The 15,228-nt window shown below is 45.4% G+C and overlaps 1 protein-coding gene across 1 annotated transcript in view; it reads left to right on the top strand.

Moving 5' to 3' along the window:
• Positions 1 to 1,583: 1,583 nt before the first annotated feature.
• LOC129859341 (transcriptional activator GLI3-like) overlaps positions 1,584 to 15,228 on the top strand; it is a 35,913-nt gene continuing 22,268 nt past the window's right edge. The window contains exons 1-5 of the mRNA XM_055928987.1: positions 1,584 to 1,858; positions 5,308 to 5,451; positions 8,715 to 8,916; positions 10,585 to 10,804; positions 11,938 to 12,051. Of these exons, the coding sequence (XP_055784962.1) occupies positions 1,606 to 1,858; positions 5,308 to 5,451; positions 8,715 to 8,916; positions 10,585 to 10,804; positions 11,938 to 12,051 (933 nt within the window). The 5' untranslated portion in view covers positions 1,584 to 1,605. The remainder of the gene's footprint in view (positions 1,859 to 5,307; positions 5,452 to 8,714; positions 8,917 to 10,584; positions 10,805 to 11,937; positions 12,052 to 15,228) is intronic.

Here is a 15,228-nt window from a genome sequence, read left to right as displayed (position 1 = left end):
GCTTTCAGAAAGTATTCACACTGCTTGACCTTTTCCACATTTTGTTTTGTTATAGCCTGAATTTAAAAATGGATTAAATGTAGATTATTTTGTCACTGGCCTACACACAATACCCCATAATGTCGAAGTGGAATTATGTTTTTGGACGTTTTTACAAATTAATTAAAAATGAAAAACTGAAATGTCTTGAGCCAAAAAGTATTCAACCCTTTTGTTATGGCAAGCCTAAATAAGTTCAGGAGTAAAATTGTGCTTAACAAGTCACATAATAAGTTGCATGGACTCTGTGTGCAATAATAGTGTTTAACATGATTTTTGAATGACTACCTCATTTCTGTACCACACATACGTAAGGGCCCTCAGTCGATCAGTGAATTTCAAACACAGTTTCGACCACAAAGACCAGGGACAAAGACCAGGGAGGTTTTCCAATGCCTCGCAAAGAAGGGCACCTATTGGTAGATGGCCAAAAATAATAAACGCAAACATTAAATATCCCTTTGAGCGTGGTAAAGTTATTAATTACACCTTGGATGGTGTATCAATACACCCAGTCACTACAAAGATACAGGCGTGGGGATTTTAAAACCGTTACAGTTAAATGGCTGTGATAGGAGAAAACCGAGGATGGATCAACGACATTGTAGTTAACTCCACAATACTAACCTAAATGACAGTCAAAAGTCAAAAGAAGGAACCCAGTACAGAATAATAATATTCCAAAACATGCATCTTGTTTGCAACTAAGACACTAAAATAATACTGGGGGGAAAAATGTGGCAAAGCGATTCACTTTCTGTCCTGAATAAAAAGTGTTATGTTTGGGCCAAATCCAACAGATTACTGAGTACCACTCTCCATATTTTCAAGCATAGTGGTGTTTGCGTCATGTTATGGGTATGCTTGTAATCATTAAGGACTGGGGAGTTTTTCAGGATAAAAAGAAACATAACGGAGCTAAGCACAGGCAAAATACTAGAGAAAAACCTGGTTGTCTGCTTTCCACCAGACACTGGGAGATGAATTCACCTTTCAGCTGGACAATAACCTAAAACAGATGGACAAATCTACACTGGAGTTTCTTACCAAGAAGACCGTGAATGTTCCTGAGTGGCCGAATTACAATTTTGACTTAAATCTGCATGAAAATCTATGGTAAAACTTGATCAACAACCAATTTGACAGAGCTTGAATAATTTTGAAAAGAGTAATGGGCAAATATTCGACAATACATGTGTGCAAAGCTCTTAGAGACTTACCCAGAAACACTCACAGATGTAATTACTACCAAAGGTGATTCTAACATGTATTGACTTAGCGGTGTGAATACTTATGTGGTATTTCTGTATTTCATTTTCAATACATTTGCAAAAATGTATAAAAACATGTTTTCATTATGGGGTATTGTGTATAGATATATTTAATCCATTTTGAATTCTGGCTGTAACACAACAACATGTGGAATCATTTCTGGAGACACCGATAACTTCTATGGAATCTGGCATCTATATACAACTTCTGATGAGCTTTTACAAAACAGAAGTTTGAATATCAATCTAAGGTCTTAGATGGACTGTAATATCTCACACTATCAAAGGAGAGTTAATGTACTTATTTCCTCTATACGTTTTTCTCCCCATTTGTCTGTGTAGGCCTCCTTCGCTGGCCGGCAGCCCGGCGTTCTCCGACATCTCCCTCATCCGGATCTCCCCCCACCGGAACCCCTCCGTGGGGGCTGAGTCACCATTTAACCCTCCGCACCCGTACATCAACCCCTACATGGACTACATCCGCTCGCTCCACTCCAGCCCCTCCCTCTCTATGATCTCTGCAGCCAGGGGCCTCAGCCCTGCAGACGGTAAGTCCCCACACTCACAACACACTTGCTGCTTCCCGAACGCCACCCTACAGTTCCCATAGGGCACTGGTCAAAGTAGTACACTATATATGGCCCTGGTCAAATGTAGTGCACTTTATTGGGAATAGGGTGCCATTTGGGAGGCTGAAACTCTTCCTCTCATGAGCCCTCATGAGTCCCACCATATCCGTTGATTCAGATCAACATACTACATACTTTTCTGTAATCTATCTTTCAATTGACTATACATCCCAGCGCTAGCTAGCTGTACTTAAAACAATGCAATGTTGTACAGTACCACAGAGACCTGGCCCTCAGAGTCCCTAAGGGCCCTTAGCTTTGCAGGAAAATGGTCTACTTTGTTGGTGATCAATAGGTTCAGCTATTAAGAGTGTACAGTGTTGATCCCTGTTATGAGGTGCTTCATGTCAATCAAAGGTCATGACAGAGGTGACTGCGTTCATTTACTTGAACTGTGTGCACGTGTCTGTCTGGCATGTGCACATGTGACTTTCTTTTGGTGTGTATGTGTGTGTGCAGCACGTGCAGCGTGTGACTGTGTGTGCGTAGGGGGAGGTTTGACGGAGGTTCTTCTCTTTGATCTGGGGAGCAGTGGACCTCTGGAGGATGCATCAGGGAGCAGGGCTCATGTACAGAGAGAAGTGGAGGGAGGCTCGGGTTCAAGGACCAGGGAGGGTAGGGTTAACAAGGGTGCAAATGGGCTACGTCTGAAATGGCACTAGGGCTCCGGTCAAAAGTAGTGCCCTGCATAGGGAATAGGGTGCCATTTGGGATGCTGGCATGGTGCCCTGCAGGGACCGTTTTGGTTCCAGTCATAGATACAGACTGGGAAATCAATTACTGTCTGTAGTGTGTGTGCTTTTAAACATTCTCAGCAGTGCTGCTCTGCTCCATCCTCCTGGCCTGGAGCTTTAATTGAAGCCTGGAGCTCACTTACTGAACAAGGCCAGCCTCCCCTACCTCTCCCAGGGGCCATTGGTAATCACAGCCTTGGCTGGCTGGGTTCCATTCAGCTCGAGGAAAAGTTGAGGTGATTGTATTTGAGGCAGTTGAACGGAATGATACGAGCACGCTGTTATGACATTGTCACGATACAAAAATCAGCTCATGTGGCTTGGTTACTGTCACGGGTGCAGTCAGCTATGGCACCCTATTCCCTGTGAAGGGCACTACTTTTGACCAATAAGGCTCTGGCCAAACGCAGTGCACCGCATATGGAATAGGCTGCCATTTGAGACATGACAGAGTCTCCAACTAAGTCCCTCAGTTGACCTCTGAACTACAGGTCCTATTAGGCCTTTACTGGTCTCCTACCTTGTCCTCAAGGGCCTTTGTGAAGAGTTGGATAGAATGGGGGCACTTCCTCTATGCAGGAACTGAGAGCCTCTTCTCATCCTGGTCTCCCACTCTCAATCGCTCCTGCTCTCAACATGCGTGGCGCTCTGTGCTTTAACGCGAGGCGGGCACTTTGGAAGGTTTTTTTATTCCTAGTTTCTCTATTACAGAGGGAGTTCTCTGCTAGCGTTGCGTCCCATCAAAATGCTCTTTGTGCTACATCAACTGTAAAAAATGGGAAAGAAGGCAACTATTTGAATCAATCAAACAGTTAATTAACCTATCAGCCTTTTATGTTGTGAGTGTACTGTCGCGCATATAGGTTTTCTCCTACTTCAGTCTGCACAGATGTATTTTTACTGGAAGTACATCTGAATAATTATGAATTAATTAGCTGAATTGGTGGAAGATTTGAAGTGGGTGGGATTTAGTACCACCTATCTCTTGCTCTTTTTTTCCATCTACCTCCCACCATCACTCTCTCTAACCCTCTCACTCCTCTTCTTCTCACACTGGTGGTGACAGAGACTGTACTTACCCCTCTCATCCCATTGTTGCTCTTAAGGAGGGCCCTGTGACACCACCTACCACCAACTCCCGAGGCACACTGAGCTGCTTCTCCTCCACGTCAAATGCCACACAAGTCCCCCATCCTCCCCACCCCACTTGCCCCCAGGATGGCACTACCCATGCCAGGAAATTCTGCAAAGCCCTTTCTGCGTACGAATAGAGAATGAGGCACATTACAGTTGAATGCAGAAGCAAAACTAAAGCGGAACAACGAAGACAATTAAGAAACTCCCCCCTCCACTTAAGACATAATACCCAAACCGAATTAATTTGGGAATTTCTTCTTCCATCCAGTGAACCAATCAGAGATGCATATTGCCAGGCATACAGGCCGGCCTTGAGAGGAGATCTTTTCATCCCGCGTTTAATTTCTTTATTTATTTCTTCTCTTCTTTCTTTAAAATGGGAAGAAAAATAGAGGAATTAGCCGTAACACTTTGTGGGCTAAACTGATTTCATATTTGCATCCAAAACCACAGTGTCAGTCTTTTGTTCTCTCTCTTCTCTCCCCCTCTTTCTAGCCTTTTCTTGGTTGGGATATTTGCATATGGAAGAACGATTCCAGATGTTTATTTTTAGGATACGGTTCAAGGACTTATAGCTCTCTATAACTAAGGGAAGAGGTTGGAAAGAGAGGCAGATTCAGAGGGGGAGAAAGAGAGAGAGAGAGAGAGAGAGAGAGAGAGAGAGAGTGGGGGAGTGGAGGAGAGAGAGAGAGAGAGAGAGTGATGGAGATGGAGAGGGGGCAGATTCGGAACGTGTTGCTGTTCTTTATGCATGCAGATCTGGGCAGATTCGGAACGTGTTGCTGTTTCTTTATGCATGCAGATCTAGGCCTTTTGTTTCTCATGGAGTTTTAAGGAACAGAGTGAAAGAGCAGGTTGAGTATCTGCATCCTGCAGCCCTGCTACGCTCCATAACACACACACACACGCACGCGCGTACGCACGCACGCACGCACGCACGCACGCACGCACACACACACACACACACACACACACACACACACACACTCCTAGACTTACCCATTGGCAAAACAACATCGGATGAGATATGATATGCATACCTGCATGAATGAACAATTCTGTTTAAAACCAAGATGTACAGTACTGTAAACTCTGAGTAAGCAGCTTGAAATCCCATCTGGGACCTAGTACACTACCTCAAAGCATGCCTGCGTCCCAAATGACACCCCACTCCCTATATAGTGTACTTTGTAATGCAGATCATGCTCCTCATACATCAGTTCTGTTCCACTCTATACATGACGGTGTTGCTAATGTGCTCATTACATTACATTACATTACAGATGTGCTGAGTGTTGATCTACTGTAAGTTATCATGTATTTGCAGGTGTTTTGTGGTAGGCGTTGTAGGCCTCTCTTATGGTGTCATTATCTCACCTAACATGCATGTCTACCCCGTCCCCTCTTCCCCCCTCTCTCTCCCTCTCTCCCTCTTTATCTTCCTGTCCTATCTGCCTTCCCTTCACCTCCTCCCCCCTTCCTTAGTCCCTCACACAGGCCTGACCACTGCAGAGTACTACCACCAGATGGCTCTCCTGGCGGGCCACCGTAGCCCCTACACGGACCTCCTCCCCTCCGTGGCCTCCACGGCCGGAGCCACCAGCAGTGCCCTGCACATGGAATATCTGCAGGCCGTGGAGAGTAAGTCTGCACTGAGCTCAACATACTGACCCAAACTTCCAAATTCAATGGCTGTTTGTTTGTGTGTGTGTGTGGGGGGGGTCTCTGTGTGTCTGTCTGTCTGTGTGTGTCTGAATATTGCAGATAGTGCAGGGAGAATAATACACCTATCTACATCAATCTGTTTTAAATGGAGCAAAACAACAATCCTACCAAACGAGGAAGGAGTAGCAAGCGATTCTAAACTGACATGATTTAAATGAGCCATTGTCTTAACGTGCTGGGCTCAGGCCTGCCTGTGCAGAGGACTTATGCTAATGAGTTATTTTAAAGTGTAAATAGGAAATTAAAGGCACACTGAATCTTAGGGAAGGTCGGACAGCCTCACCCCTCTCCCTTTGATGAGAAGGTATTTAGTCAGCCAGCCGTCGCTTTCATGGAAATCCGGGGTGAAATCACCCCCCTATTCCTCCGAACAAACTAATTAAAACTAGCCAAACTTGCACGGCTATCAGAAAATTAATTGCTATTAACTGGGAATTGGAATGTCTCACCATTCATCATCACAGGGAGAAATCCTTTCTTCTGTGTCAACGTTTAAGATTAATAGAGTGAAACAAAACAATTAGGGCCACAGTTTCAAATGGGAGATGATGCCGTGGCTATGCTAGCTCTTCACTACTTCACAATCGCCTGTGATCATTGCCAGTAATAACTCGTTGTGTTTCAACAATGTCTGCTCCACACACACGCCAGGAAAATTAACACTTTAAAGCTCTTCCTTTGTGATATATCATTTTTAGAGGAGAAAAAGGCATATAGAGTGTGGCGTTATCATATCAAGAGGTTTTGGCTAATAATGGGGCCTAGTTGCGTCGAAGCTATCATAGTTTCAGTCGGTCTACTTCACATCAATGTAATTAGCTTAGGAGAGTGCCTGCTTAATGAAACAATGGTGCTGTCCTGGCTGTTTGGGGCTTCAATGGACCATTGTCACATGTTTTTACGCACTAATTAGCTAGTGCTATTAGCTAGCTCTAATAGTTTGTGCTATGCTAACATCTGTATTTGAGCTGTATAATAAAAAATGTGGCAATTTTTCTACTGCAATAGTTTGTTGTGTTTTTTTTACCTAAGGTAATTGTAAGCTTACTGATCAAAAGGTCCCATCCTGTCCTTCCAACCGCCCCTTGAACCCTAAGAACGACAGTGTTTTATTGAATTCAATTCAGTTGAGGTAGTGGTTGGACAGTATAGCTGTGTTAGTTTTCATTTCGCTGCTAATTTATGCCCATGATTTATCATGTAGGGTATGTCCAGCGTGTTGTTTAGAGGAGGAGGAGAGGAGATGGGGAGAGGAGAGGTGTTGTGAGAGTGCCAGAGGCCTCTTAGGTGGCCCTGTTTTGGGCTCCAAGCTCATGGTTTATTTTTACTGCCGTCAGTCAGTCTAGCCTGTCTGGCCCCTCCCTGTCCCGTCCGTGTGAATTAATGACGCTGTGCCTAACCAGCCGACCCATCCATAAATCACGGGGAAATTAGAGGGACACTCCGGCTACCCCGCTACGGGCCACGACGCTCCCCTCTCCCTCTCTTCTACCTCTCCCTCTCCTCTCCTCCTGGTTGGGCCATTTATCATGTGGCTGCAGCATTAATAAACACAACTCCCAGGAGGCTCATGCTGTGATGGGACAGCCCCCCTCCTCTACCCCCTCCGCGGTTCATTCCCCCCCTCCCCATCCTAACTCACCACAGGTGGAGGCAGTCCCTCACCCGTGGACGAGGGGCGTAGTTTTTAGGAGGTTCGTTACAGAGAGATGCGTGGGGGATGTGGTTTGTGAGAGCGTTCCACAGGTCGACCAGGGGGTAGGAGTTTGACTGAGAAGTGTGGCTATCGCAGGTTCACGAGAGTCAGTGTTTGCTTGAATACAGCTGGATTTCCGAGGAACAAATTCCTCAAGTGACGAACACATTTTCTGAGTTGTATTGTTGTCAGAGATTGTGTGTATGGGGGGGGTTGTATATGTGAGTGTGTGCGCCCAACCCCCGTCTCTGAGACGTCAAAGAGACAGAGGCAGGTTTTTATAGAGGCCAGAGCGGAGACAATGTAGAGAGGTTCCTCTCTCCTCTTTTCCTGGAGCTCCATGCTCTAAATACAGGCCTACGTATGCCAGAAACTTCACCACACACACACACACAGTCAGAAACAGACACGCAGACATACACACACGCATATGTACAACTGATTTCCATGTGAATGGATGCCTCTGTAATCGCTGGATGTGTCAGGCGAGAGCGAGCGTTTGAATTTGAGGGAGGGAAGGATGGAAGGAGCGAGAGAGGGAGGAAGGGAGTGAGTACAGGGTAAGCTGGTTTTGTTTGCCCACGACAAAATAGAAAAGGAAAAACAGCTGAAATGTTTTTCCCTACCGAGTCTGAGTCACAAAGTCATTGTGTCAGTTCACGCACAAAGCGCAACATCCCCGCAGTGTCTTCTCCCTCTGGTTTCTCCTCCCTCCGCTTCTTTACTTCTCCCTCTGGTTTTCCCTGTCTTGTTTGTGACATCTCCGAGTGAAAATACAACAAAAGTAATTTCTTAATCTGTACATGCGGCTCATTGTGTGTGGAGAGAGAGAGAGAAAGCAATAGAGAAAGGCAGTGTTGTTGGCTGCTTGGTACCTTTTCAAAGCCACTCATAGTAATTCCATTCAACATTGACTGCATTTGAGTACTTGATTGCCATAACCCAGTCAGTAAAGAGCTTTGACATAAAAGGCATCCCTGTGTTGTCTTATATGAAGTTCATCCATTGTCAGTTGCACACTTTCATTCAAAATAACCTTTTGTTTGTTAAATGAATTAGGTATGTCTCAGTCAGTGAAGCTCAGTCTATGGCCCCTCTACGTTTGTCTGTGTTTTTTTACCTTTATTTAACTAGGCAAGTCAGTTAAGAACAAATTCTTATTTTCAATGACGGCCTAGGAACAGTGTTCAGGGGCAGAACGACAGATTTGTACCTTGTCAGCTCGGGGATTTGAACTTGCAACCTTTCGGTTACTAGTCCACCGCTCTATACACTAGGCTACCCTGCTGCCCCACTTTGGTTGAAGCCAAGACAAACCAATAAGACAAGCCAACAAATCAACATACAAAACACGTATATGATAAAACACAACAGATTAATTAATCTCTCTCTTTCACCTAGTAAGTTTCTATCCAAAGAGGTTCTGTGGACTGCAGTTTCTTTGGGTCTAATGTGTCTACTCTACTGCCGTCCTCTCCTGCAGGCTCTCGGTTCCCCAGCCCCAGGCTGACAGCGAGGCCCAGTCGGAAGCGGGCCCTGCCCATCTCTCCCCTGTCGGAGCACAGCTTCGACCTGCAGACCATGATCCGCAGCTCGCCAAACTCCCTGGTCACCATCCTCAACAACTCCCGCTCCAGCTCCTCCACCAATGGCTCTTACGGACACCTCTCTGCCGGGGCCATCAGGTACGGGATAAGGCCTGCAAAATTCCAGTAACTTTCCCCAAATTCCCAGTTTTTCCAGAAATTCTGGTTGGAGGATTCCCGGATTTCCTGCTTATTTCAGCGATTTCTGAAAAACCTGGGGATTTTGGGAAAGTCGGGTACGGGATGATAAAAAAAGGGCCAACATCGTACACAAACATATCTTTCGGTCACTCTGGAGGACTGTGGGTAAGGGGATGGAGGGCCTGGGGCAGAGCCTATGTTTGTGTGGGATGTTGTTCTAGTGGAGGCGAGAGGGATGTATTAGGATGTGGTGGACCAGTGAGGTTTCCCAAGGAAAGGCAAACAACATGGGAGGAGGGCTGGCTTAGAGTCAATAAAGTTGGCTATACAGCACGGACAGATTTGTCACCAGGCTACTGTGTGTGCGTGTGTCTCCTCTGCGCCCCATCTCCTGGTGGGCCTTGTTCACCTATTTACCCAGTCTCCCTGGAGGCATGTGTCAGTCATCCACACACCCTCCCAAACACCACCCCCCTGATACACACTATCACCGAAATGACAGAGAAAGAAAAAGAGAGAAAAAGAGAGAGGGAGATCCATACCCGGAGCCATTGATCAGCGATCTGAAAGGAGAACCTGATCAATCACAAGCCACTGTGGCCCATGTGACAGGGCCAATGATAGGGCCCCCAGACTGATGAGTGATATGACAAGCGGATGGGCCCCCAAATGCGTCTCGGCCCATTGATTTCCACTCGGTGTCTGTAATAAGCTCAGCAGACATATGGGTCCGGGCTGAGAACAGGCGTCAGGCAGGCAGAATGAATGGAGGCCCACCACGCGTGACTGCTATTGAACCCATAGAGACTTGTGTTTACCTGGCGCTACCTCTGTTTATAGAGAGAGCTTTTACAGTAGGGTGGGCGGTTTGGATTCTGTTTTAATCTATGGTGTATGTAAACACCCTAACTTTAATGTGGATCTATGGGGTAGGAAGGGAACCCATGATCTAGGTCTTTTACAGTAGGGGAAAGCTAGCATGCAGACTGTGCAATGTGAAGTGACTGTAGTTATAGACTATGCCTGATTATACTGTTGAGTTTGTACACAGTGGAGAGATGATGTAGTTTAACTAAGGTTGCACATTTCTAAGGCTCCCTACATTTTTATCCTTCTGATTCCGGGAATCCGCAAATAGGGATTTCCAGAAAACCTTAGAATTTTGGGATATTATTATTATTTTTTACATTATTTGGTTACCTTGATTTTACCAGGCAGGTCAATTAAGAACAAATTCTTATTGACGATGACGGCCTGGCAAGGGACCACAACAGTAATTCACGGTGCTAACAAGCTGAACATTCATTGCCAGGGATCTGTCTTTGGCCCTGTGGCTCCAGTGTTACAACAGCATCACAGCTCCTGTCAGATTGTCCTCAGGGATGAGGAGCTAGCCCAAAAAATCTATTTATTCACCCTCTCCCTTTGTTTTCCCCTCATTTTGCCTCGGTGCCATTGCAATTGCCATTTCAAATACGTCAGAATGTATTTTCATAGAGGTACAGTAAATATTGATAATGGGAAAGGTAGTTTAAAAAAAAATCCACCACCTGCACAAAGTCTTGTTGTATGTTGTTGTATGTTTCTCGTAAACTAAATACTAATCATGATATTGTTTCCCTCCAGTCCGGCTTTGAGTTTCGCTTACCCTCCCACCCCCGTGGCACTTCAGATGCACCAGCAGCTGCTTGGTCGGCAACCAGGGATTGTGGGTTCTGCATTCGGCCACAGTCCGCCCCTCATCCACCCCTCCCCGGCCTTCGCCACCCAGCGCCCAGTCCCTGGCATCCCTCCCCCTGGCCTGACCCCCAGCGAGCGCTCCGTCATCTCCAATGACTCCTCTCAGGTGAGAGACTTCTCCCTCCACCGCGGCAGAAGCCTCTGCGATTCATCATCACAGGTAATAGATAGATAGCGCTGCCATGTGCTAGCCGCGCGCAAGCAGCTTCCCGGGTAGCCTACACAGGTACAAGGAACAGACAGGAAGAAGTAGAAGCCACTCCGCGCTCTGGCCTCATGGGAGTGGGGGTCCGCTGGATGTGTTGTTTTGGACTGGGAACGTCGTTCCGGAACGTTCTGTTTCACGTGAGAAACAATAAGGGCCTTGTTAGCATAGGATCCCATCACTGACACCATTAATCACACAGGAGTAATACAAGGATTAAAATTGGAATATTGACATGGATGGATGGATCCCACAGTGTTTCCCTTTACCTCTCTCCATTCCTAATGTATGTGGGGGCTTGCATTTCAAGCAAATATTAAATTATTCCTCTATATTTATACCTTCCGATTTTGGGGGGATTTTTTCAACATGGCATCTGGTACGTTCTTCACCCTCTGAGGTTCCTAGTTGTGTTAGAGAACTATATAAATAATCTTCTGAAACCATTCCACCGTTCTGTCCAACCCTGGGGAAACAACCAGCATCATATACTATCTTGCATTTCATATACTACCAATTTCATTTGTTCTATTTCTCCAAATGCAATTACACTGTATCTATTAGCAGGACCTCAGTGACTCTAGTGTCAAGATGTCTGACTGTTAAATGGAAATGACATTCCATATTCCTGGGGTAAACATTCTGACTAAGAAGTCTAGTTACACAGACACGAGCCAAGGAATCTTCCAGGCCAGTTCAGCTTTCCTTTTTCCTTTTTTATTTCTGGCTCGCCTGCCTTGTAACAGGGAACTTCCCGTTGGCTCTCAGGACCAGTCCGGCCAGAGTCAGGTCATCCAAAGGTGAAGCCGGGTAGACAACCCCTGTATAAAATCTTTGGCTTATTAAATTGCCTCGAATTAATAGTCAACAAGCTGCGTTATGCTCCCTTTTATTAGGATGAACTAGATCCCTTGAATAGTATCAAACAGAATGTAATCATACAATTGAATGTAAATGTTAATTTATGCTCGTCATTTATGGTCATTCGATCATGAAGGATGTTGAAGTGAAGTTATTGTGGTTGTTTCCTACAGACCAAACCCACTAGTGAGTCAGCGGTGAGCAGCACTGGGGACCCCATGCACCACAAACGCTCCAAGATCAAACCGGACGAGGAGCTACTCAGCCCAGGGGCCGTATGTTGCCAGGTGAATTGAACTGCTCCACCATTTATCATGTAGTCCAATGAACAGATACTCTTATCCAGTATTAGAAAAAGGGGTGTGCTTACGGTATTATATGCTGGAAGACGAGATGAAGATAATGAACAGAATTGATGGTTTACTGCGCCGGCAGCCGTAGAATAGGATGTGGTGCTTGTACTGTTCAATTCTGTTCACACAACGCATAAACGGGCGTGCACACATACACACACACTCAGTCATTCACTCAGACGGAGAGCTTTGGGGCCAATTATGTGACGTACTGTAAAACTATTTATTTATTTGCCTGTTTCATTCGGCTGCTTGTTCGGGCTACCGCCTCAGAAGCGATAAGCCACATTGATCTTGGCGACACCAGAAGGAAATTGTTTTCCTTTTAATCAGATGCTTAAGTGAATGGAAAAAAATGAAAGAGAAATTAGACTGCGTGTTTTCTAAAGGGCTCTCTGTGTGCTTGTGTCTGGAATGAGGCCTCTAAAGTGACTCTCTGCGCGTACAATAGAAGCAAGCCTGTAGACTCAGAGATCCACATTCGGTGAATGAAACAATTTTCTCTGTTCTCTCTCACACACTCTCTGTTTCTCTCCATCTCTCTCTGCCTTCCCCTGCCATTGCAGGTCGGTACTAGCAGTAGAGCGAGGTGTTTTTTACGAACCATAACTTTGCCAGAGAGAAACCTTGTACACCCTAGGCTCCCGTGTTACAGTCTCCAGTACTCTCCAGGCTGCCCAGTCATGTAATGTTAACGGTGACAGTGAAATATGTCTTGACTAATGGAGCAACCTTGAGCAGGAAGTTAGGGTTAGATTCCTGAAATACTCGGCTCAGACCTGTCGTAGCTCAACTCCCAACACAGAGCAGAGCTTTCAGTGCTACATTTCCGCTCCCAGACTCACGTTTTACTCCCTGTGTGCTGAACAAGTCCAGATTCACACGATTACACCTGTGGAAACGTGTAACAGAATCAGCCTGGTTGGTTAGGGGAGGGTAGAGTAGGTGGAGAGAATGTTTTGGTTGTGATATGACTGTGGACTTGACTCGAGAGTGTTGTAAGGAGGTCTGTGAATAGCATGTGTAACCACAGTCTTTTACTTAAACATATATATATTTTCAGCGGAAATAAGTTCCGAGCTGACATGGTCGTACTTACTGTATACAATATTTCAATTTCGGTTGTTCTCTGCGCTCTAACTCTTCTCTAGTGTCTCAATGGTTAACCTCTTGGACAACCAGGTACATTTTGTAAAAAAAACACTTGTTCACACCTGACAAAAGTGAGGTGGCAGGTTAAAAAATGAATACGTTGCCTGTCAGTAACGTGTCTTTTGATTTAGATTTATTAGGATCCTGTCACGCCCTGGCCTTATTATTCTTTGTTTTCTTTATTATTTTAGTTAGGTCAGGGTGTGACATGGGTAATGTTTATGTTTTGTTGGTTTTGGGTGTTTATTTGGTAAAGGGGTTATGGGGTGTAGTAGATGGTTTTGTGTTGAGTGTATATGTCTAGTGTTGTCTATGTTGGTTAGTTATCTAGGAGAGTCTATGGTTACCTGAATGAGTTCCCAATTAGAGACAGCTGATTTCGGTTGTCTCTGATTGGGAGCCTTATTTAGGGTAGCCATAGGCTCTCATTGGTTGTGGGTAATTGTCTATGTAAGAACGTTAGTAGCCTGTATGTTTGTGCACAACGTTTGTAGCTTCACGGTCGTTTTGTTGTTTTGTTAAAGTGTTTTTGTGTCGTGTTCATCTTCGTGTTATAATAAAAGAAGATGGCTTATTTTCCAAAAGCTGCATTTTGGTCCGTTAATCCGCCACACGATCGTGACAGATCCCCATTAGCCGACGCCAAAGGCAACAGCTAGTCTTACTGGGGTCCGGCACGTAACGAAAAATACATTACAGACAAAAGATTTGACAATTTACATACATTTAAAAACCTGAACATGTAGTGTGTGTACATCTATCAGTTACACATACATGTCAGTACATACACACAACAAGTGGGTCACACACTTTATTTGTTTTTCTGAAACCAGGTTTGCTGTTCACTTGCGCTATATACGATGGAAGGGAGTTCCATGCACCCATGGCTCTGTATAATACTGTACATTTCCATGAATTTGTTCTGTACCTGGGGACTGAGAAAAGACCCCTGGTGGCATGTCTGGTGGGGTAAATGACTTTGGCTTCCCTCCAGGTCTGAGGACAAAGACTTTCCTCTAGACTCAGATTAAATATATAACAGATAGGAGTGGCTATAGAGTCACCTAACATCCTTAGTTGCTTTCCATCTAAGTTGTCAATGCCAGGTTTGTCATTATTGATTGATTTCAATCATTTCCCCACCTCTCCCAAACGTCCAACGTACAATGCTATTCTTTCATTATTCGTTTTTTATGCATGAGTATGATGGCTCACTGTTCGTTGTTTCCTGTCTAAGTCTTCCCACTTTGCCATTGAAGTAATCATTAAAATAATTGACATCAAATGGTTTTGTGGGCCTCCCGGGTGGCGCAGTGGTCTAGGGCACTGCATCGCAGTGCTAGCTGCGCCACCAGAGTCTCTGGGTTCGCGCTCTGTCGCAGCCGGCCGCGACCGGGAGGTCCGTGGGGCGACGCACAATTGGCATAGCGTCGTCCGGGTTAGGGAGGGTTTGGCCGGTAGGGATATCCTTGTCTCATCGCGCTCCAGCGACTCCTGTGGCGGGCCGGGCGCAGTGCGCGCTAACCAAGGGGGCCAGGTACACGGTGTTTCCTCCGACACATTGGTGCGGCTGGCTTCCGGGTTGGAGGCGCGCTGTGTTAAGAAGCAGTGCGGCTTGGTTGGGTTGTGCTTTGGAGGACGCATGGCTTTCGACCTTCGTCTCTCCCGAGCCCGTACGGGAGTTGTAGCGATGAGACAAGATAGTAATTACTAGCGATTGGATACCACGAAAATTGGGGAGAAAATGGGATAAATAAAAATAAAAATAAAAATGGTTTTGTGATGAATGATTCGATGAAAGATGGATTTGAATGAGCCTTTCTGTCCATAATTTCATTTAAAGTACTCCAAAGTTTTTCTCTATCATTCTTTATATCATTGATCTTGGCTTCATAATAAAGTTTCTCCTTGTTTTTGTTGAGTTTAGTCACATCATTTCTCAATTTGCAGTACGTCAGT

Source organism: Salvelinus fontinalis, chromosome 7 (assembly GCF_029448725.1).
Source record: "Salvelinus fontinalis isolate EN_2023a chromosome 7, ASM2944872v1, whole genome shotgun sequence".
Taxonomy (NCBI): Eukaryota; Metazoa; Chordata; class Actinopteri; order Salmoniformes; family Salmonidae; genus Salvelinus; species Salvelinus fontinalis.
Note: the sequence above shows the minus strand (reverse complement) of the source record. Positions and strands in the feature narration are given on the sequence as shown.